General features: G+C 35.6%; 1 protein-coding gene across 5 annotated transcripts in view; it reads left to right on the top strand.

The window, feature by feature from the left end:
* Nucleotides 1-24672, top strand: part of PHF14 (PHD finger protein 14) — a 203959-nt gene that overhangs the window by 40518 nt on the left and 138769 nt on the right. For all 5 annotated transcript variants that reach the window (XR_009215711.1, XM_032760474.2, XM_058446881.1 and 2 more), the window contains exons 5-8: nt 2111-2270; nt 11352-11463; nt 17240-17377; nt 24222-24368. Coding sequence is in view for 4 of the 5 variants with exons in the window: in XM_032760474.2 (XP_032616365.1) it covers nt 2111-2270; nt 11352-11463; nt 17240-17377; nt 24222-24368 (557 nt within the window). In the remaining variant the exon portion in view is untranslated. The remainder of the gene's footprint in view (nt 1-2110; nt 2271-11351; nt 11464-17239; nt 17378-24221; nt 24369-24672) is intronic.

Raw genomic sequence — 24672 nt, 5'->3', positions numbered from 1 at the left:
TTTATTATACTTTGGTGGTAATAATACAAACTTCTACGCATCTTGATGCTGAGAAAGTTGTTTATGATTATGGATGTGACATTGCTTACTAGCAGATTTTGTTGGTTTCTAAGGTACTGACAGCCTCATCAATGCTGAGTTCATAGACAAAATTGAGTTGTAGGAATTTTAATGATCAAAGCCTGATTTACCAAGATATTGTCAATGAAGTCCTGCCTGAATTTCTTATTGCAGCTTTGATAAATAATCTACTCTTTTAAACTCAAAATCAGGGAAAATACTTTGACTTTATAAAAATTTTAGGCAGATCTGGAAGCCTAAATAGTAACTTTAAATATACAGTCACCCCTCAGTATACCTAGGGGATTGTTTCCAGGACCCCTGGATACCAAAATTAGCACATATTCAAGTCCCACAGTCGGACCTGGGGAACTTGGCTTTATGAAAAGTTGATGCTTTGTATATGTGAGTTTTGTATCCCACAAGGGTATTTTCACACTGTGTTGTGTTGAAAGAAATCTGCATATAAGTGCACCTGACCAGTTCAAACCTGTGTTGTTCCATTGTCAGCTGTAACTTGTAATTCCAGAGATGTATATAAGGAAACTTTGCTTTTGATAATTGGAGGGCAATTGAATTGAAGTATGACATGTCCGACTCTAAAATATAAAGAACATTGCCAAGTTATCTTGTTTGTTGGGTGTGTTCATGAGAATCTTTAAGGATTTTTATTACATTAGCTGCCTAAATAATATAATGAACTCCTCTCAGAATATTGAGTTTTGTGAGTGATAAGAGGAAAAAAGAGAATGACATATTGTTTTCATCCATTTCAGTTATAGACACATTTTCACAGAAGACAGAATAATATAAATTTTTTTTTTTTTTTTTTTTGAGACGGAGTCTCGCTCTGTCGCCCAGGCTGGAGTGCAGTGGTGCGATCTCGGCTCACTGCAAGCTCCGCCTCCCGGGTTCACGCCATTCTCCTGCCTCAGCCTCTCCGAGTAGCTGGGACTACAGGCGCCTGCCACCACGCCCTGCCACCACGCCCGGCTAATTTTTTTGTATTTTTAGTAGAGACGGGGTTTCACCGTGGTCTCGATCTCCTGACCTCGTGATCCGCCCGCCTCGGCCTCCCAAAGTGCTGGGATTACAAGCGTGAGCCACCGCGCCCAGCCTAATTTAAAATTTTTAAACAGATTAAATACATCATAGAGTTAGAGACTGGCTCAGTTGTGCATGGAACTCAGTCTGTCTAACATTATTACTCTGAACTTTTCAAACTGTTCTATAGCTTTAGGTGCATAACTTTGCTTTTACAATTGTATTATACCTGTTTGTATTATAAGTTGCCACCTCCAAAATTAGATCAAAGACTTTTTTGTTTGTATGTTTGTTTTGCATGAGTTTGGTCTTTTATATATATATATTAGTATCTGGTACAAAGGGACCTCAATAAGTATTTACCAATCAATAATTAATCTAAATTCTTTAATGACAACTTGTATTTTTTATATTTTATATTTTAATTTTTTATGAGATGGAATTTTGCTCTTGGCACCCAGGCTGGAGTGCAGTGGCACAGTCTTGGCTCACTGCAACCTTTGCCTCCTGGGTTCAAGCGATTTTCCTGCCTCAGCTTCTTGAGTAGCTGGGATTCTGGGCGCCTGCCACCACACCTGGATAATTTTTGTGTTTTTAGTAGAGATGAGGTTTCACCGTGTTGGCCAGGCTGGTCTCGAACTCCTGACCTCAGGTGATCTGCCCACCTCGGCCTCCCAAAGTGCTGGGAATATAGGCATGAGCCACTGCACCCGGCCTAATTTTTATATTTTTTAAATTAAAAATTTATTGTTTTCCCACCTTTAATGCTTTTACAGTAGGACTAAAACTATTTTTAAAATGTCATTTATTTCATTATGTATACTACATGAGGTGAAAAAGTATATAAAATGAGTTTATTTCTGTATTTTAATACATTTCTTATAAATCACTGGTGTTTCATATCTTTTTCCTCATCCCTTCCCTTTGCTATTCTTTTTCTTTTGTGATTTTATGTGACTTTAACAAAATAAACCCTATTTAATCATAGTGTTTTTGTTTTTTTTAGGTTGTTATGGAGTTGATGGAGAGAGTGACTCTATTATGAGTTCAGCTTCTGAAAACTCCACTGAACCTTGGTTTTGCGATGCCTGTAAATGTGGTGTTTCTCCTAGCTGTGAGCTGTGTCCTAATCAGGATGGAATTTTCAAGGAGACAGATGCTGGAAGGTTAATGTCCTAATTATGTTGGTTCATATGTTTGCTTTACAATGTATCTGCCTTTGACTTCCCTGTTCTTCTGTTTATGATTATCCAGGTTACACACTTTCATTTGATTGCTTCTTTGTATCTTCTTGGCATAGAATAAATGACCAGTGGGATACAGATGGAGAAGGGTGAGAGGAAAGACCATTTATTGAGTACCTGCATTTGCCTTTACATCCATAATCTTACTTAATCTTAATAATTGACCCTATGATGAGGCAGGTGGTAAAGTTTCTCATTTTATAGGTGTATAGTACCCAGGGCTCAGATTATTTAAATAACTTATTAGTTCAAGACCACAAACTGGTGAATGGTCAATTTTGAACCTAGGTCTGTATAACTTTATATCAGGAGATAGAACTTAATACAGTGACTTAAAAAGGAGAAGTTTAGTATAAAGAATTATTAAGCTGTGATAAAAGAATCACTATAAGGGATAAAAAAACTCTAAAGGATGCTCTGGGGCTGAGGGAGATTATCCAAAGAATGACAAAATTGGAATGATGACCTCCTACCCTAGGATGGGGTAGAGGCTTTGTTGGAGAAATTATAGTTAAACCCTACTGGATGGAGAGAAGTATGCTGGTTATAGCCTAGGCCAAATTTTGTCTTCAGTTTGTGGCAAGTAGGTGGCTGGGTACAGTCTGCAGGGAGAACTGGGGCACTGGTTTGAAACCTGGAGAGTATGCTATCTGTGTTGAGAGGGCCATGGAAAAATGATCTTCGTGTTGGGCCAGGGCTGTGAGGTCACTGAGGGACTGTGTATATGGCTGGGGCAGAGCACAGGAGGAAGTACTCCACCCATCCCTGCTGAAAAGCCCCTCCCTTCTACGAGACCTCCTGCCATTGAGTTTATAGCTCCCTCTACCATTGAGCTTAGTGTCATGCTCACTCTGAGAAGAAATGCTGAAGAAATTCTGTCCAGTATTGCAGAGTAGGTATTGAAGCATACATGAGAGGCGATTAAATCAATAAATGGCACAAAGACCTGTGTTCTTTTTACTACATTCACACTCATGTTTGTTAACACATTTGAGCACTTGTCATAATGGTGTTGCCATCTTTCATGTTTTTTTTTTTTTTACAGGAGACTACCATCTAGGGTTGGTGACTAAAATTAAGAGTAATTTTCAACCTTTTGTATTTTGTGGAGATCACGCTCTGCCTCTTCCTCTCCAATATAAGAGTGGGAGTACTTAAATTTTTATTTTGTCACATAAGGATATTTTAGTATTTTATTAAACATGCTTTATATTAAAAACAAGATTAACAACAAAGCAACCTATATAAATTATCACCATCATTTCCCATATTTTAACATTAAACAAACTAGGGTACATTATGTCCTAAAATAAAGGATAGGCTTTTAAATTTAATGAATTTTACTTTAGTAAAGTAAAACAAATCTTCTCTTATTTTTATCATTTTTACCTCAATTGGTGGACTGATCCTTGAGAAATGTTGCCATACAAGATTGCTGGGATAGCGTAGAATCTACCATTGAATCTTGGAGAACCCCATGTGTTGATGTTCAGGACAAATGACTAAAGAATCTTACCTCTCCTTCCTTATCATCTATCCAAAAATAAAGTATATAACAAATGATTTGATGTACTGACATGAATCTGTGGTCTGTATCTTAGGCATAGGCTATTACTCTAAGTTGGGCCTGACAGTGGCCTAGTATTAGGGAGTTTAGTAAGCATTCAATGTGCACCTTCAAGTTGGACTGTCTATTTTTGGATTCTGGTCTTTTTTTTTTTAATAGCTATAATTTTAGGCAAGTGATGTAACCTTTTTATGCCTCAGTTTCCTTAGCAGTGTTGAGCAGACTAAATGAGATGATTCATGAGAAACAACTAGCAGTTTCTGTAACATAATAAGTGGTCAGTAAATGTCTCCTTACTCTTACTGCTGCCATTACTGCTACTACTAGTGCTTTCTTATTACCATCATTACTCTACTTATTTTAGGTAATCATGGAGTATTAGCTCATGCATAGATTTTTTTTTTTTTTTTTTGGTAACTCTTCCAGTCCTGAGAATTGAAATTTTTGGTGATAAATTGTGGTGAATAAGTAAGGCAGTTTTGGAAAGACAGAACTTCCTTTAAGGGAAGAGAATTTATTTTACTGTTTTTCTTGTTAATAATTTAAAAGTTCTGTTAGGACACTTTCAAGTAGTGGTTACTTCATGCTATCATAATAGACAAAACAACTGGCAAAAGTTGTTTGTGAATGAAGAAAACTGAGGCCTCTTTACCATTTAGGTTTACTGAGGGATATTTTTTTGGATACTGTGGACGTTACATAAGTAGACACCTCCTGTGATGGTGCAATCTGGCAAAAATTCTTTTATATACTATTTGAACACTTTACTTGTGCTAATGTCTACACTCGCCTGTAGGCTGTACTGGATATTATAGGCCTTCACAATATTTCCAAGGACGTAATACTAGTTTGATTAAAGGTATAAAAAGCCAAGAAAATTCAACAAGCCTTTTAGTATATGAGCTTCAAATGGAAAACGGAAAAAGAAAGAATATTGTATATAAAGAATAAAAAAGGTTTTGAAGTTCACTATCACGAGTTTAATTAGACTTTTTTCCTTCTATTCTTGATGGGAGCCACAAGTTCTACATAGAAAATGATGTGATTTAATGTAAGAAAACCAGTACGTTCTTGTCATTAAATTTTTATTTTATATCTTATGGAGAGTAAGACTTATAAACCTGACTGTGGGAAATTTTTAAGCCTGCTCTCCTTTTTTATTTTTTATTTATGTTTTTACTATTTGTGGGTACATAGTAGATATATATATTCATGGGGTACATGAGATGTTTTGATATAGGCATGCAATGTGAAATAAGCACATCATGGAGAATGGGGTATCCATTTTTCAAACACTTATCTTTTGAGTTACAAACAATCCAGTTACCCTCTTTAAGTTATTTTTAAGTGTACAATTTAGTTTTTCTTGACTGTAGTCACCCTATTGTGCTATTAAACAGTAGATCTTAGTCTTTCCACTTTTTCATCTCATTAACCATCTCCCACCTCCCCCCACCATTTCACCCTTTCCCTGCACTATCCTTCCCAACGTCTAGTAACCATCCTTCTCTTGTCTGTGTCCATGAGTTCAGTTGTTTGATTTTTAGATCCCACAAATAAGTGAGAACATGTGATGTTTGTCTTGCTGTGCCTGGCTTATTTCACCTAACATAATGATCTGTAGTTCCACCCAAGTTGTTGCAAATGACTGGCTCTCATTCTTTTTTATGGCTTAGTAAACGATTGTGTATTGTGTACCACATTTTCTTTATCGGATTCATCTGTTGATGGAAACTTAGGTTGCTTCCAAATCTTAGCTATTGTAAACAGTGCTGTGACAAATATAGGAGTGCAGATATCTCCTTAATATACAGATTTCCTTTCTTTTGGATGTATACTCAACAGTGCGATTGCTGGATTATACGGCAGCTCAATTTTTAGGAACCTCCAAAGTTTTCTTCATCATGGTTGTACTAATTTACATATTGTGCAAGAGTGTATAAGGGTTCCCTTTTCTCCACATCCTTGCCAACCTTTGTTATTGCCTGTCTTTTGGATATAAGCTATTTTAACTGGGGTGAGATGATATTTCATGATAGTTTTGATTTGCATTTCTCTGACGATCAAGGATTTTGAGTCCCTTTTCATATGCGTGTTTTAGTATATGAGCTTCTTTTTATGTCTTCTTTTGAGAAATGTCTATTCAAATCTTTTGTCTATAATCAGATTATTAGATTTTTTTCGTTTAGAGTTATTTGAACTCTTTTTATATTCTGGTTATTTATCCCTTGTTGGGTAATTTGCAAATATTTTCTCCCATTCCGTGGGGTGTCTCTTCAGTTTGATGATGATCCTTTGCCCAGCTTGTTGTGATCCTGCTTTTGAAAAAACCTGGTATGATATCTTTTATCTATTTTTGCTTTGGTTGATTGTGCTTGTGGAGTTTCGCTCAAGAAATTTTACCCAGAGCAATGTCCTGGAGATTTTCCCCAATGTTTTCTTGTAGTATTTTCATAGTTTGAGGTCTTAGATTTAAGTCTTTAATCCATTCTGGTTTGATTTTTGTATATGGCAAGAGATGGGGTCTAGTTTCCTTCTTCTGCATGTGGATGTCCAGTTTTTCCAGCATCATTTATTGAAGAAACTGTCTTTTCCCATATATATGTTCCTGGCACCTTTGTTGAACTAAGTTCACTTAGGTGTGTGGATTTGTTTCTGAATTTTCTATTCTATTCCTTTGTTCTGTGTATTTGTTTTATGATAGTACCATGCTGTTTTGGTTACTATAGGTTTGTGGTATAATTTGAAGTCAGGTAGTATGACTCTTTTTTGCTTAGGATAGCTTTGTCTCTTCTGGGTCTTTTGTGGTTCCGTATACATTTTAGGATTGTTTTTTCTATTTCTGTGAAGAATGTCATTGGTGTTTTGATAGGGATTGCATTGAATCTGTAGATTGCTTTGGGTAGTGTGGGCATTTTAACAATATCGATTCTTCCAGTTCATGAACATGGAATATTTTTCCATTTTTTGGTGTCTTCTTCAATTTCTTTCACCAGTGTTTTATAGTTGTTATTACAGAAATCTTTTACTTCTTTGTTTAAGTTAATTCCTAGGTATTTAATCTTATGTGTGGCTATTGTAAATGCCATTACTTTTAAAATTTCTTTTTCAGATTATTCACTGTTGTCGTATAGACATGCTTCTGATTTTTGTATGTTGCTTTTGTCTTTTGCAACTTTACTGAATTTATCGGTTCTAATAGTTTTCTTATAGAGTCTTTAGGTTTTTCCAAATACAGCATTATATTTACACACAAGAATAATTTGACTTCTTTCTTTCCAATTTGGATGCCCTTTTTATCTTTCTGTTGTCTGATTGCTGGAAGCTAGGGCTTCCAGTACTATGTTGAATAACGGTGGTGACAGTGGGCATCCTTGTCGTGGTCTAGATCTTAGAGGAAAAGCTTACGGTTTTTCCCATTCAGTATGATACTAGCTGTGGGTCTGTCATATATCACATTTATCATGTTGAGGTATGTCTTTCTATCCCGTTTTTGGGGAGTTTTTATGATAAAGGGATGTTGAATTTTATTAAATGCTTTTTCAGCATCAGTTGAAATGATCATATGGTTTTTATCCTTCATTCTGTTGATGTGATGTATCATGTTGATTGATTTGCTTATGTTGAACCATCCTTGTATCCCAGGGATAAGTCCTGCTTGGTCATAATGATCTTTCTAATGTATTGTTAAATTCGGTTTGCTGGTATTTTGTTGACGATCTTTGCGTCAGTGTTCATCAGAGATACTGGCCTGTAGTTTTCTTTTTTTGATGTGCCTTTGGCTGGTTTTGGTATTAGAGTAACACTGGCCTGGTAGAATGAGTTTGGAAATATTCCCTCTTCCTCTATTTTTTGGAATAGTTTGAGTAAGATTGGTATTAGTTCTTTAAGTGTTTGGTAAAATTCAGCAGCGAAGCCATCAGGTCAAGCAGTCCCAGGCTTTTCTTTATTGGGAGACTTTATTACTTCAATCTCGTTACTTGTTTTTGGTCTGTACAGGCTTTGGATTTCTTCATGGTTCAATCTTGGTAGGTTGTATGTGTCTAGGAGTTTATCCATTTCTTTTAGATTTTCTAATTTATTGGCATATAGTTGCTCATAGCAGCTGCTAATGATCCTTTGGATTTCTGTAATATCAGTTATAATGTCTCCTTTTTTATTTCCAATTTTATTTACTTGTATCTTCTCTCTTTTTTCCTCAGCCTGGCTAAAGGTTTGTCAGTTTTGTTTACCTTTTCAAAATACCAACATTTTGTTTCATTGATCTTTTGTATATTTTTTATTTCAATTTTGTTTATTTCTGCTCTGATCTTTATTAATTATTCTACTAATTTTGGGTTTGGTTTGCTCTTGCTTTCCTAGTTCTTTAAGATGCATCATTGGATTGTTTATTTGAAGTTTTTTCTCTTTTGATGTAGGCACTTATAGCTATAAACCTCCCTCTTAGTAGGGCTTTTGCTGTATCCCATAGATTTTGGTATGTTGTGTTTCCATTAGTATTTGTCATACTCTTCTTCTTTATGTCCTTTGTTGGGTGTCCTCCCAGCTGTTGTGAAATGAAATACGGCTTTGAACTAAATTCCTTAATTTTTAAAAATAAGCTTTATGTTGCAATAAAAGGCAGCATTGAAATCTTTGTGTCTCAGTTCTTTCTTTTTTTTTTTTTCCCCCGTCAGACAGGGTCTGGCTCTGTTGCCCAGGCTAAAGTGCAGTGGCACGATATTGGCTCACTGCAACCTCTGCCTCCTGGGCTCAGGTGATCCTCCCACTGAAGCCTCCTGAGTAGTGCAGGTTATAGGTGTGCACCACCACACCAGGCTAATGTTTGTATTTTTCTGTAGAGACGAGGTTTCAACCTGTTGCCCAGGCTGGTCTTGAACTCCTGGGCTCAAGCAGTCCTCCCACCTCAGCCTTCCAAAATGTTAGGATTACTGTACTTGGCCAATTTTTTCTTTTTTTCTTGAGACAATGTCTGGCTTTGTCACCCTGACTGGAGTGCAGTGGCATGATCTCAGCTCATTGTAAACCCCCGCCTCCTAGGCTCAAGCAGTCCTCCTACCTCAGCCTCCCAAGTAGCTGGGACTACAGGGGCATGCCACGACACCTGGCTAAATTTTGTATTTTTTGTAGTGATGGGGTTTCACCATGTTGCGCAGGCTGGTCTCAAACTCCTGAGCTTAAGTGATCCTCCTACCTCTGCCTCCCAAAGTGCTGGGATTACAGGCATGAGCCACTGTGCCCGACCACTTCTTTCTTTTTTTTTTTCTTTAAAATTCTAGACTTAGTAAGTCTTAGTTCTGTCCCTTGCTAGACTTGTTATATTTGAAAATCAGTTAATCTTTCTGAAACCAATTCTTCATATGTAAATGAACAACCTCCTACTCAACAGAAGCTTTTAGGCTTTTTTTTTCCTTGTAGTTAACATTTCTTGAGTGAAGACAGTGAGCCACACTCTGCTGTAAGCACTTCCCATACATCTTTATAACTTCCAAACTACCTTTATGGTGCTCTGTGCCTAGTAGACACTTATAATTGATTACTGAATGAAGGAATGAAAATAACATACTTGACGTGAATTTGTTTTACGTGCTGTAAAGGCATTACTGATACAGAGCACTTCAAACTCCAATTTTATTGATTAATATAGTTTTCATTCTTAATGAGTCTTTTGAGAAGTATCATTCTACTTAGTCTGCTTTATTAAAATATATGAATTTAAAATAATCTGTTAATAGTTTGTGCTAGGATGACAATTCTGACTCTGTTTTTTGGTGGTTTTATGTAATGCTTATTTCCTGTTCCTTTCCCCAGTCAACATCTGTCATAATAGCTCCAAGCAAAATTAATGGTAAAGTAACAAGGAAGATTATTTTTTTAATTTGTAGATTTGTCTTAATTACAAAGTTATAAATAATGTGCATCTAAACAAATGAACAATAAACTATTTACAGCTGGTATTAAAAGGGACCATAATTGTCTTGGCCATGATTTTCGTTGACTTTGATAGGTATTTTAATGAGGACTCAAGTTGGTTTCCTCACATGAGTGGTTGGGAGAAATGATACACTTGTATGCCAGTCACATTGAAATGGCAGTTTAAATCAGTAGTACTTGTGTACTACATTTTAAGAAGGTCAGTATGAAGCAAGCAGCCAGCTGTTAGGTTTATCAAAGATAAACTCCTACAGAGTATAGCGACATTTAATACATCAGTGGAGCATGAAAAAACTGAACAAATTAAATTGAGAAAGCAGCTGCTTGTTGAAGATGTGTATCTTTATATTGAACTCCACAGGATGTATTTGGGAGGTTGGATTAAAACGTTCTATCAAGAAAATCTCAAAACCTTGGATTTTTTCCCCAATAAAAAAGATAATTTTTAAAGATTTAGAACTATTTTTCCCAGTGCCTCCAGAGAATAATTTTTGGTCTTAGTCCTTTAAAACTCATAATGCACCACAAAAACCAGAACCATGTAGCATGCATAGCCTCTTAAGTTGTGATAAAGCAGAATTTGTTGTTAATATATTCACAGGGTTAATACAGATTTGCTGCTGTGACCCTCTTTCTTACAAAAGTGATAAGATCTACTGTTTAAATTTCAAAGTCAGTGATCCCACATTTTATTTTGTTGTAAGCAAGCAGAAAGAGTGCCTAATATATTAAAAATGGTTCAGAGCAGTTTTTAAAAAATGAAATTAGAAACAACTGCAATTTTTTTCAGTGTACTGAAACTCTGAGCATTCTTTGTTTTAGTCTTATAGCATCATTCAAACTTTAATAAATATTTATATTCGGGGCATATAAATTTTAGTATATAGGTTGTATGGTAAACAGGTAAGATGAATAAAAATGTGAATTGCTTATTCTGTACCTTTTCCCAGCAGTTTTAACCTGGAAAGGAAGTTAAACTGTATACAAAAATTGTAAAATATGTGCTTAAAGATTATTACCCCAGCAGCTTTTGGAAATGAGTAACAAGAAAGAGAAATTTTACCTAATTACTGCAGAGTAAATTCACAGTTATTAAATTAGTATCCTTAATTCTCAAAGGGCTTGAAAGAATGAATGTGACTACCTTTCCTTGCATATGAAAATGATGTTTTGTTTCATTTGAATAGTAGTTTTATGCAAATATTTAAGAATAGATAAGTGCAAAGTACAATGAGTGAATTTTAAGTGAAAGGCAATTATAGTTGTTAACTCTCAGTTTTGGCTAAGCTGCTGGAAAAGTAATTTCAGTCCCCTTTTTTGTAACTGTTATTCTGTAGGTGTTCTATATTTTTTAATGGTGTGCCTGAGATTGGGAGATTTTAACATTTGATTACAGAATTCTCTTGGTAGTATTTTGAGATGGCAGGTGTTTTATATGTTTGTTTTGTGTGTGGGAATTTTATTAAAAGATTTGATAGCAAAATCGTATCTTCTCTTCTTAGATGGGTTCATATTGTTTGTGCCCTGTATGTTCCTGGAGTAGCCTTTGGAGATATTGACAAATTACGACCAGTAACACTAACGGAAATGAACTATTCCAAATATGGTGCCAAGGTGAGACACAAAGCATTTTTGATTGCTTGAAAGTGAAAGGTTTTACTTGTTAGTTTACACGACTTTTTATTTGTATTATGTTGACTGCAGAAATGCTTACTAGGAATCATTCTATTTAGCACTAAATCATTTATTCTTGATAGTAGTTTTCCCAGAAGGCCAATAATGTATAAATTCTTCTATACATTCTTAATTTAGAATAACGTATTAGGTAAAATGATAATTGGTACTACTACCATTTCCCCGGTACTGTTCACAATGCCTAATAAATAGACCAAAACCTTATTTACAATTAGTTGGATCAAATATAAGCCTTATTTCTGACTTTACTTTTGAAGTGGAATTTGTCAAAATTATGAAAAAGAATATTAGAAGTGATCTTTGATGCTGTTATTGTAATGGTTTTGGGGTGCCGTTAACATGCCCTTAATAGATGGTGAACTTAATTGATACACGTTATATGTGTTCTGACTGCTTCACCAACCTAGTGTTCCCCTATCTTTCTCCCTGACTTGGTTGGGACCTCTGTTCGCTGAGACACAGTGAAATTGAAATTTGGCCAATTAGGGCTGGATGCAGTGGCTCATGCCTGTTATCCCAGCACTTTGGGAGGCCAAGGTGGGCAGATCACCTGAGGTTAGGAGTTCGAGACCAGCCTGGCCAACATGGCGAAACCTCATCTCTACTAAAAATACAAAAAATTAGCTGGGCGTGGTGGCGCGTGCCTGTAATCCCAGCTACTCAGGAGGCTGAGGCAGGAGAATCGCTTGAACCCAGGAGGCAGAGGTTGCAGTGAGCTGAGATTGTGCCACGCCACGGCACTCCAGTCTGGGCGACAGAGTGAGACTCCATCTCAAAAAAAAAAGAAAAAGAAATTTGGCCAATTAATAATTCTACAGTGGCCTCTGAGTGTTCAAGTGAAAGGAAGAGTCATACATCTGTCACTTTAAATTAAAAGCTAGAAATGATTAAGCTTAGTGAGGAAGGCATGTCGAAAGCCTAGGTAGGCCAAAAGCTGGGCCTCTTCTGCCAAATAGCCAATATGTCAGTGCAAAGGAAAAGCTCTTGAAGGAAATTAAAAGTGCTACTCCAGCAAACACATGAATGATAAGAGAGTGAAGCAGCCTTACTGCTGATAATGGAGAAAATTTTAATAGTAGGGATAGATCATAGCAGCCACAGCATTCCCTTAAGCCAAAACCTCATCCAGAGCATGACCCTAACTGTTCAATATTGTGAAGGCTGAGAGAGGTGAGGAAGCTGCAGAAGAAAGGTTGAAAGATAGCAGAGGTTGGTTCATAAGGTTTAAGGAAAGAAGCCATCTCCATAATATAAAAGATGAAGAAGATGCAGCAGGTACTGATGGAGAAGCTGCAGCAAATTATTCAGAAGATTTAGCTAAGACAAATGATGAAGATTCGTACATTCAACAAAGATTTTCAATATAGGTGAAACAGTCTTGTATTGGAAGAAGATGCCATCTAGGACTTAACCATAGCTAGAGAGGAGAAGTCACTGTCTGGCTTCTAAGGGCAGGCTGTCTCTCTTGTTTAGAGGTGAATGCAGCTGGTGACTTAAAGCTGAAGCCAGTGCTCCTTTACTATTGTGAAAATCCTAGAGCCCTTAAGAATTACGTTAAATCTACTCTGCCTGTGCTCTGTAAATGGAACAACAAAGCCTGTGCACAGCACATCTGTGTACAGCACATCTGTGTACAGCATGGTTTACTGGATATTTTAAGCCCCTTATTGAGACTTACTGCTCAGAAAAAAAGATTCCTTTCAAAAGATTACTGCTTGTCGACAGTGCACCTGGTCACCCAAGAGCTCTGATGAAGTACAAGGAGATTAATGTGTTTTCCTGCCTGCTGTCACAACAGCCATTCTGAAGCCCATGGATCAAGGAGTCATTCTGACTTTAAAGTCTTATTATTTAAGAAATACATTTCATAAGGCTATAGCTGCCATACATAGTGATTCCTCTGATGGATCTGGGCAAAGTAAATTGAAAACCTTCTAGAAAGGAGTCACTTTTCTAAATGTCATTAAAAATATTTATGATTCATGGGAGGAGGTCAAAATATCCATATTAACAGGAGGTTGGAAGAAGTTGATTGCAGCCTTCATGGATAACTTTGAAGGGGTTGAAGACTTCAGTGGAGGAAGTCACTGCAGATGTGGCAGAAATAACAAGATAACTGGAATTAGAAGTGTAGCCAGAGGTGACTGAATTGCTGCGATCTCATGATAAAAATTTGAACAGATGAGGAGTTACTTCTCATGGATGAGTGAAGAAAGTGGTTTCTTGAGTGGGAATCTACTCCTGGTGAAGATGCTATGAACATTGTTAAAATTACAACAAAAGACTTAGGATATTACATAAACTTGATTGATTAAGCAGCAAGAGGGTTTGAGAGGATTGACTCCAATTTTGAAGGAAGTTCTACCATGGGTAAAATGCTGTCAGATAGCATCATGTGCCACAGAGAAATCTTTCATAAAAGGAAGGATGAATCTATGCAGCAAACTTCATTGTTGTTTTAAGAAATTGCCAGCCGGGCACGGTGGCTCACACCTGTAATCCCAGCACTTTGTGAGGCCGAGGTGGGCGGATCACAAGGTCAGGAGATCGAGACCATCCTGGCTAACATGGTGAAACCCTGTCTCTATTAAAAAAATAGAAAAAATTAGCCGGGCATGGTGGCAGGTGCCTGTAGTCCCAGCTACTCGGGAGGCTGAGGCAGCAGAAGGCGTGAACCCGGGAGGCAGAGCTTGCAGTGAGCCAAGATCGCGCCATTGCCCTCCAGCCTAGGCGACAGAGCGAGACTCCGTCTCAAAAAAAAAAAGAAAAAAAAAAAAGGAAGAAATTGCCAGGCTGGGTGCGGTGGCTCACGCCTGTAATCCTGACACTTTGGGAGGCCAAGTTGGGCTGGTCATCTGAGGTCAGGAGTTCATGGCAAAACCCTGTATCTACTAAAAATACAAAAATTAGCTGGGCGTGGTAGCACGTGCCTGTAACCCCAGCTACTCAGGAAGCTGAGGCAGGAGAATCACTTGAACCCAGAAGGTGGAGGTTGCAGTGAGCCGAGATTGCACCACTGCAGTCCAGCCTGGATGACAGAGCTAGACTCCATCAAAAAAAAAAAAAGAAAAGAAAAAAAAGAAGAGAAATTGTCACAGCCACTCCAACTTTCAGCAGCCACCACCACCCCCATCAGTCAGTGGCCATCCACATCAAAGCAACATCTTTCACCAGCAAAAAGATTATGACTTGCTGAAGGCTCGAGTGATCATTAGCATTTTTTAGCAATAAAGTATTTTTAATGTACATACATTTTAAAAATACACAATGTTATCATACATTTAATAGACTACAGATAGTGTAAACCTAACTTGAAAATACACGGAGAAACTAAAAAATTCTCGTGATTTGTTTTATTGTGATACTTTATTGAAGTGGTCTGGAGCTGAACTTGCGTTATCTCTGATGTATGCTTATAAATTTAACAGAGGTTATTTGAGCATTAAGAGATGTATTTATTGGGCATCACTTACAACTAGAAAAGGCTCAGAGATGCCCACTTCAATAGTGTGAGCAGTGGGCTTTTATTGGCTGAATGTGGAACCAAAGTAAGGAAATTACTTAATTGGCTATAGCTGTGTTGTTTTTCTATATGGGTATGATTTAGTAGAAAGTGTCCAGTTACATTATCTAATGTCTAGTTGGCTGTTGTGGTTAGTTGAAGCTTGTTTTTTGTTTTTTTGTTTTTTTAAATTTAATTTATTACAAGGAATTTTTCTAAATTAAATTTCACCTTGTGTAAGGTTCTATGTACAGAAACAGGTCCAGGCTAATTTCCTCTTGCTTATTTTGCTTTAAGAAAATATCACTGGGAAACAGAGTTGAAAATTAGGTACTCTCTGGCTTCTCTGCAAAATCAGATACAATGTTGTAAATTATGACTGGGACAGCCTTCTAGACCACATTGTCTACTCATTTTTCAATCTGAATTATGTTCTCCTGTGTTCTCAGTTGCTTAGTTCACTAGCATTTTAAATGATTCAGGCAATTGAGGAAGATTCTGTTTTCTTTGATAGATTGTTTTATAGTCTAAAAAGGCTGTCAGGAATATTTTCCTTATATTCACTCTGAAATCCCTTGCTCAATTTCAACATATTACATGAAATTACCCAGATAATTATCCTAAACAATATGTCTCTGTTCACAGTGTGGACATCCTTTAAATAATTTAATTTCTCTTTATCTCTCTCTCTCAATCTCATGTTTAGATTGCTATTTGCCAGTATATTATACCATTTATGTTCTACTGTTATTAGAGAAATTATATTAACTAGGCAGTAGAATGTCAGGATTTGACTACTGAAATTTTTAAATTTTCCTTGTATTTGTTTCCTTCTTATGTAGTTCACTTTGAATACTTATATTAAACAATTCTTTAATTGTTCACTGTTAGTCTTTCATAATTTAACATCTTTTTCTTTTATGAAGATTTCTGTTACCAGAGTAGTTTAAACTTTTAGACTAGCTATTTCCCCCCTTTTCTTTTAAGAGATAGTTAAAGGAATTAAAAAAAATAAATCTGAGAGGATTTGGGGTAATTTCAACAGTTCATACCTTGATTTTATAAGTTTTCTCCTTTTATACAGAAAGAATGTAAATAATTGACTGTGTTGTATATCACTACCAATTTCACCTGATTATTCACCTAAAATTACTTTTAGTTGTCTTAAAGATATTTAAAACATGCATGATTTCTAGGTTGTAATGCCTAGATTTTTTGTTTGATTTTCCCTGGTCTCTTGTTTCCTTTTCCAAGCAATTTTATATTGTTTAAGAATTAGTATAGCTTGATGGTGGGCTTTAAAGTAAGATTGTCCTGGTTTGAAGCCTTACATTTACTTTCTTTGTTATTTTTGGCAAGCAGATTTCTTAACTTGTCTTTACTTTAATTTCCTCATGTGTAAAATGGGAATAGTTATAGTACCTCTTCTTCATAGTAGTTGTGTTTAATGATTACATATATTTATACATATAGTCCTTGACTTATGATGGGTTTACATCCTGATAAATCTATTGTAAGTTTAAAGTATTTTAAGTTGTAATTAATTTAATACACTTAACTTACTGAGCACAGCTTAGTGTTGCCTACCTTTAATATGCTTGGAACACTTACATTAGCCTACACTTGAACACAATCATCTGACACAAAACTTTATTTTATAATAAAATGTTAACTATCTCATGTAATTTATTGAATACTATACTGAAAATGGAAAATAAATTTATTGAATACTATACTGAAAATGGAAAATAAATGTAATTTATTGAATACTATACTGAAAATGGTTGTATGGGTACTGAAAGTGTGGTTTCTGCTGAGCATGTATTGTTTTTGCAACATTGTAAAGTTAAAAAATTAGAAGTGGAACTGTTGTAAACTGGGGACTGTCTGTATATGTAAAGTGCTTAGAATAGTGACTGGCACATAGTAAGTCCTCAAATGATTTTGATTATGTTTGTATTATTATTTATTATCATTAAATTAGTTTAATTTTGATTTATTTGAACCATATAGGTAATTATGTTTTTTCATATAAACTCTTGGCTCACCTACAATTATTGTTTGTATTGGTACATAATTGGTTCATTATTTGTATTTAGCATTTTAAATATTTAGTGGACACTTTGTATGAGAATGCAGTCTTTAGTCTGGAAATAAGTTTGCTTTGAGAATTTTTCTGTTACTTTGTTGTAGGAGTGTAGCTTTTGTGAAGACCCTCGCTTTGCTAGAACTGGGGTTTGCATTAGCTGTGATGCAGGGATGTGCAGAGCCTATTTTCATGTGACCTGTGCTCAAAAGGAAGGTCTGCTTTCAGAGGCAGCAGCGGAAGAGGTAGGTTTATTTAAACCCATAGTTGGTGAACATATTCACAAGATATCTTTTGACTCTATGTCCTATAACAAGTGTAAATAATGAAAGAAATTTTAACGTTTATTCTTAAAGTTGTTGCCAAGATCACTGTTCTAAAACTTTAAGACTAAATGTCTATGAGTTTTGGCAGTCTTAAAGCTAGTCAGACATTTGGAAAACATTAAAATTTTTATAGTGAGATCTGACAGATAAAATGAAAGATAATCCAAGTTGTTTTAAAGCATTAAAATGTCAGCATTTCAGCACCATGAATTATAGTTAAAAAAAAATCATATTTTATATGAGAATCTGAAACTGTATTTGGGTAACCTTGCTCTATTTTTTTTTTTAAATAAAATCATTACTGTGTCTTTAGTATCTCTGTTACTATCTCTTTACTGTTACTTTTAATTCCATAATATTCCTTTCAGATTTATTGGCTTTACATTAAACAATCAGTTGTTTTCAGTGTTTTGGGGACTGGTTAAGATTTGTTCAAGTATTCTGAGTTTAAAACTATTTTCATTACACTATAAAAATGTTATTTACTTTTCTGAACTCTGTTCTTTCATGAGTATTAGTGGAGACTTCCAGAGATTACATACAGTATAATAGAACCCACTGAATATAGAAACAATTTTGAGAATCCAGCTACCTTTTTTAAAAATGTCAGTTATCTAGACATTAGTATGTAAAAGGTAAAACAGTGCCACTCTCCTCACTCAATTTTTGTGTGTGTGTGAATTGTATTTAGTAAAAGTGTATACTTATGTAATGGACCCATTATTTAAAATAAATTAATGAATATTGCAAAACATTTTCAGTTTTAATTTTTAATATGGTAACTGTCTAAAATATAACTCACATAAACCCTTTAGAGTCCTCAGTAATTTTTAAGAATGTTAACAAATTGTGAGCAGGTTCAGTTCATTCCTTAAGCTTACATAGTAATGAATGTTTATTTAGTAATTTTTATTGCATATTCATGATGGCTTTATGGTAATAATCTAAGCCTCTCCTTGTTACGTTTTTTCTTTTATTGGGTAAATTTTGTTTATTGTGCTGAGATTTTATCTTAGTACATTTATTTCATTTCCAGAAAGTAAGCAAAGATACTCTGATGAAGAAAATTTGTAGAAAAAAATTTGAAGGATATATTTTATGAATAAACAGATCTTATAGGAATTGTATTTTTGATACATGTAGCTGTTTTTGATACATATAGCTGTTCCAATCTCTTCATTTATATAGCTGTTCCAGTCTCTTGATTTTAAGGAGTTGTACTTTGATGAAGGCTACTAGATGAACAGTGAGCATCTTCTCAGCTACTAGGTAGACATAGAGTTATAATTATACGGTAAAGGTAGTCTGGATTCCTCATAGCTACAACTCAGGATGGTGGACAAAAGTACAAGAGGGCAATATAAGTAAGAGTTAGAGGACCAGATAAATACTACGTAAATACTTGGATCAGGGAATCTATAGGATAAGGTTAGTTGTCTACTTCTGGAAAACTTTGAGCTTTGCAGTTAGTAGGGTTCTTTTGGAGCCAGTGGAGAGCATTCTTTTTTACTATGGTAGTTTGGATTCCTTTACACAGCATCATATGTCATCATTTTTGGCAAGATGGCACCTAGTTAATTAACAAAAATGTGTGAAGCAGCCATGTTTGGAAAAGTGGGGTGTAATGGAGTTATGGGATTTGGAGAGAGCATCTCCTTCTAAAGGCATGCAAATTAAATGAAACTAAACATAATATTAAGCTACATAATTTACATTCTGTGGTCTGTATATCTTACCTATAAGCTAATTTGAGGAAATTTACAGGGAAACAGATACATTAGGATGTGAGAATTAGCCCTGAGGCATCTTCCTTGCCTTGCTGTGTCCCTTGATTAATTACGTGGGAGCCCTGGATGCTGGAATAATAAAATGCAACTTTTCTCCCTATTCACTACTTTACTCAGTGTGCTGTTGTTTTGGGGGGAAATGATTTAAAGCATATTTAAATATATATGTTACTGTTTTCTTGTTATAAACAGAGAATTAGAAAATTCTAAATGTTTTCCGAACGATGTTTCAAAACCCAGGATATTGCATGAATCTATATAAATGAAGTTTGCATTTGCCAGTAATCATTCTGTTAAAATGAAGGTCTTGTCTATTTCTAGATGGTTGTACTTGTGTACATAAGGATTTATGTAATAGCATTTAAAATTAAGAAACACATTTTAAACTAAAAGAGATCTATGTTTGTGAGCATATCTTTCCTTCTATTTCCATTTTATACTCTTTAGACATTCTAGGGAACTTGTCAAAAGACTATATCAAGTTGGATTTACTACTTTTTCATGGTGGTTTTATATAGGCTGTTAAAAAAAAGGTTGAAAAATAGAATAAACATATCAGTTTCATCTAATGACATTGTATACCCTTCTGTATTTTTTATGACTTTGTATAGCCTTCCGACATAGTCCTTTATCTCATTGGTGAGAATCCATATGAAATTTCTATTCTTTTTCATCTACTTTGTGAATATTCCAGATTTATTAAGAATAGTCAAAGCATGTTATGACACAACATGCTTTATTAGAAGGATATTTAAAACCGTGTTATGACACAACATCTTATTTTTAAAACTGAACTACAGGGCTGGGTGCAGTGGCTCATGCCTGTAATCTCAACACTTTGGGAGGCCAAGGCCAGAGGATTGCTTGAGGCCAGGAGTTTGAGGCCAGTTTGGGCAACATAGCAGGACCCCATCTCAAAAAAAAAAAAAAAAAAAAAAAAAAAAAAAATAGCTGGATGTGATGGTGCCTGTAGTCTGAGCTACAAGAGAGGCCGAGGTGGGAGGATCACATATACCTGGGAGTTTGAGGCTGCATTGAACTGTGTTCTTACCGCTGCACTCAGCCTGGAGAACAGAGTGAGACCCTACCTCTAAAAATTTTAAATAAATAAGTAAAAAAATACTGAGCTATTGTGCAGGCTCAGTTATGCTGACTACAACTTACGTTACTATGTTTTACATTATGTAGTCTAAAGTTACTTATAGTCCAGGTAAGCCATATGGTAGTTTCTTCTGTAATTAAAGTATAATTTGGTGCTATTGAACATGCTGTACTCTGTTATGTAGAAAATTATATTTGAAACAATATAAAACCAGGTGTAGTGGCACACACCTGTAATCCCAATACTTTGAGAGGCCAAGCCAAGGAGGATCTCTTGAGGCTGGCCTCAAGAGGATTTTGAGTTGAGCCTGGGCAACATAGCAAGACCCCATCCCTACACAAAATGTCAAAATTAGCCAGGTGTGGTGGTGTGTGCCTATAGTCCTAACTGCTCAGGAGGCTGAGGTGGGAGGATTGCCGAGCCCAGAAGTTCAAGATTTCATTCTGTTAGAGCATATATGGCTGAGGTGGGGTGGACAAGAATATTGATAGTGCATAATTAAGAAGATAAGTTTGATATGTCATTAGGTTATTATTGTATTTAAATGTTTCTGGTTTCAGTAAACACATCAATTTTACTATTAAGATACCAATAAAGCATATGTACGTTCTTCAAATATACTGTTTTTACAAGTGCCAGGTGGTTCTCAATGTACAAGACTGAAGTTGTGTCTTCTTTCAGTTTATATAACTTTGATCTGCTATGTCAGTTTTACCCAGGGAACTTTGTTTAAAAAAAAAAAAAAAAAGATTTTAAGATTCTAGACCAAATCATGCCATCTAGAGGACCACAAGCTAAACTTAATCCATAGATGGATTTTGTTTGTTAGGAATAGAGTTAAAAAAGAAAACCTTGAATTTAAATGACTTTAGATGGGGCATTCCAGTTTGCCACAGGCTCTAAGTTCTCACAGGCCCCACCATTTATTAACTGCCTCTCATCATTCATTTTTGTCTTATATTTTTCTGGCATCTTTTAGGTCTCCTTCACCCATTTATGTTGACTGTTACTGCTTTTCAAGGCATTTGCATTTAAGGCCCTTGCCTCAGCTCTGCTGAGTCAGAATTTGCAGAGTTGGGCTCTAGTAGCCTCTATTTAGAAACCTCCTTAAATGAATCTGATGACAGTCAGGTAATGGTTAAGGAAGATGGATCTTACATACTGGACATAGGTCTTGGTTCAGCAACTTCACCTCTCTGGCTTTCAGTTTTCTGTCCATGAAATTGATATTAAAATGATAGAACCCACCTCATGTGGTAGTGGTGAAGGTTAAAGAGATAGTATGTACAAAAGCACATGTGCTTATTTCATGGTAGATATTCAGAAACATGTTTTTCCCTTTCTGTCTTCCACTGGGAGTAGGATCTTGAAAGCTCCATTCTCTAAGCAGGTTGAAGGGATATTCCATGTTAACCAGTGCATTAATTAGGACACTATTTTGACTGGTTTAACAAAACCAAGTAACGAGTTGCTTAAACGAAGAAGAAGTTGAATTCACTCTAATATACAATTCCAGGCTGATTGGATACTGAGGGGAGTTTGGTTCCAGGGATTAGTTCCCTTCTTTCTTCTTGCTTCACCTTTCTTTAGTCTATTGCACTCTCCTGCACAGTCAAAGATGGTTTATCACCATCTTGACTGGATTTTTCCTCATTGGAAGTAGCAAAGAGGAGGTTAAGAGTAGGCAGCTTCCTTTCAAGGGCATGGGCTGGGGATTTCGTACAACTTATTGGCCAGAACTTAATCACATGGCCACATCTAGCTGTGGAGAGGCTGGATCAGATAGTTTCTAGCAGGGTAGCCATATGCCCAGTAAAAACTTACAGGGTTCTAGTACTAATGGGAAGAATGGATATTGTAAGACAGTTAGTAGTTTCTGCCATAGTAAGTATTGATGTTTTTCTTAAGTCAGAGTCTTGGTCTAAATGCTTAACTCACCTATGCAAGCATGAATCCTATCTCTAACGACTCAATTTCAACCTCATTTACTTTGAAACATCAGAATAATTATCTAGATCTGGGTATTTGGGCTAAGGTTCAGTATAATCTTTATTTCCATTTAACATCTCTGTCACCAAGATTTACAGCATGTCATGAGAAAGCAGCTGTTTGTATGTGTTAATGTAGTCTCCTAACTAAATTTTTGTATTTTATTTTTAAAGCTATATGAAGTAATTATAAGTAAACCCTATTTTACTAATGTGGTAACTGAGGCCCAGAGATGTTAAGCAATTTTTTGAAGTCCCATAGCCAGTAAATGATAGAGCCAAGATTTGTATCTAGGTTTTTATGTCTTCAAATTCTGTGATACACATTGCTGTACTGTGACATCTATAGATACCACACTACAGAATTGCCTCATATGCTTTTTTTTTTTTTTAATATTAAGGACACATTAGATTTTTTTTTCTTTCTATTCTTGTATGTCTCTCCTCGGTAGTGTTGTCATTTCTCTTTGGGTTGTAAAACTCTACTTAGAGACACTTGACATAACTTAGAGAAAAACTAATAGCTATGTTTACTGTTCCTTTTTGGGACAGACATAAAGAATGAACAGCCTGTTGTTTTGTTAGCAATTACATTGTAAATTACTTTTTTGGACTACATCTTTACAAGTTGTTTTTGATAGAGTAAATCTTTTTTGTACACTACTTTTTATGAATGAAAATGTACTGTTAGGCTATGAGAGAGCTGTAATTCCACTTGAGTTTTTAGGGAAAGAGTTAAGGGCATAACTTAAATTTTTTTATTGACAGGGCTTAGAATTTCTTAATTCTATTTTTTTTGTTTGTTTGTTTTTGAGACAGAGTCTCACTCTGTCACCCAGGCTGGAGTGCAGTGGCATGATCTCGGTTAATTACAACATCTCCCTCCTGTGTTCAAGCAATTCTCCTACCTCAGCCTCCTGAGTAGCTGGGATTACAGGCGCATGCTATTGTGCCTGGCTAATTTTTATACTTTTAGTAGAGACAGGGTTTTGCCATGTTGGCCAGGCTAGTCTCGAACTCCCAACCTCAAGTGATCTGCTTGTCTCGGTCTCCCAAAGTGCTGGGATTACAGGCGTGTGCCACCGCGCCTGGCCCTTAATTCTATTTTTATCCTCAGTAGAATCTGTCCATTGTTAGCCAGTTAGAAATGCTACACTTATCTTGTTGGCTAGTCAAATATTGTTGTTTTGCAATATTAGTTTATGTATGCATAACTTTAATGTTTAATGATTATTTCTACTTAAGATTATTAAAATCCTATTTGTTTTAAACAGTGACTTTTTAAAAAAATACAGCTGGCCCTTCGTATCCGTGGATTACACATTCTTAGATTCAACCAACTGCAGATCGAAAATGTTTGAAAAAAAAAAAGCATAATAAAAAAGAATACAAATCTAAAACCAATATAGTGTAACAACTATTTGCACCTTTACATTTCTGTATTAGGTATTATAAGTAATGTAGAGATTACTTAAAATATGTGGGAGAATGCATGTAAACTAGATGCAAATACCACACCATTTAACATAAGACACTTGAGCATCCACAGATTTTGGTATCCTTGGGGGGTCCTGGAACCAGTCCCCCATGGATATTGAAGGGCTACTATACAAGTACACCCAAATAATACATTATATTTGATTTCAATATCTTTAAACCCACAGGCCCTTTAAAGAAAAAAGTTGTTGGTAATTTGAAGTTGACATACAAGATCAAGTTTCTAAAGAAGTAATTTTTATCATGTACAAAAATTATTTTTGTAATTTATTAGACATAACTAGCACTAGTAGATTCTTTGAAAAGGAAGTAATATTCTTTTGTGTTAGGTCTTTTATGACTCTTTGGAGTACAAATGTTCACTATTTTTCTGTGCTTTTTTTGTATAGGATATAGCAGATCCATTCTTTGCTTATTGTAAGCAACATGCAGATAGATTAGACAGAAAGTGGAAGAGAAAAAACTACTTGGCTCTACAGTCCTATTGTAAAATGTCTTTGCAAGAGAGAGAGAAGCAACTATCACCAGAAGCACAGGTATGGGATTCATGTCAAAACCCGTATGTTTTTGTTTTAAGGTTATGTAAGGATTTTACATCTCATGTGTGGTTTCCAGTGACGTGAAGTATAATAAGAAGTTTGGTTAGTTACCTAGGAAATGGATTGTGATTAAGGTAAATAGTGAGTATAATTTTTGGCTGAATACAGTACTCCTCATTTAGTCAAACAGAGCAGTCCTTTATAAAGTATATTTTCAGTCCTTTATAAAGTATATTTTCACATTGAAAAATGTGACTGTGAGGAAATTACTCTATCAGTGCAATATATTGACTACATCTTG

This window comes from Hylobates moloch, unplaced genomic scaffold, assembly GCF_009828535.3.
Source record: "Hylobates moloch isolate HMO894 unplaced genomic scaffold, HMol_V3 SCAFFOLD_1, whole genome shotgun sequence".
NCBI classification, from domain to species: Eukaryota; Metazoa; Chordata; class Mammalia; order Primates; family Hylobatidae; genus Hylobates; species Hylobates moloch.
This window is presented reverse-complemented; position numbering and strand designations above follow the sequence as displayed.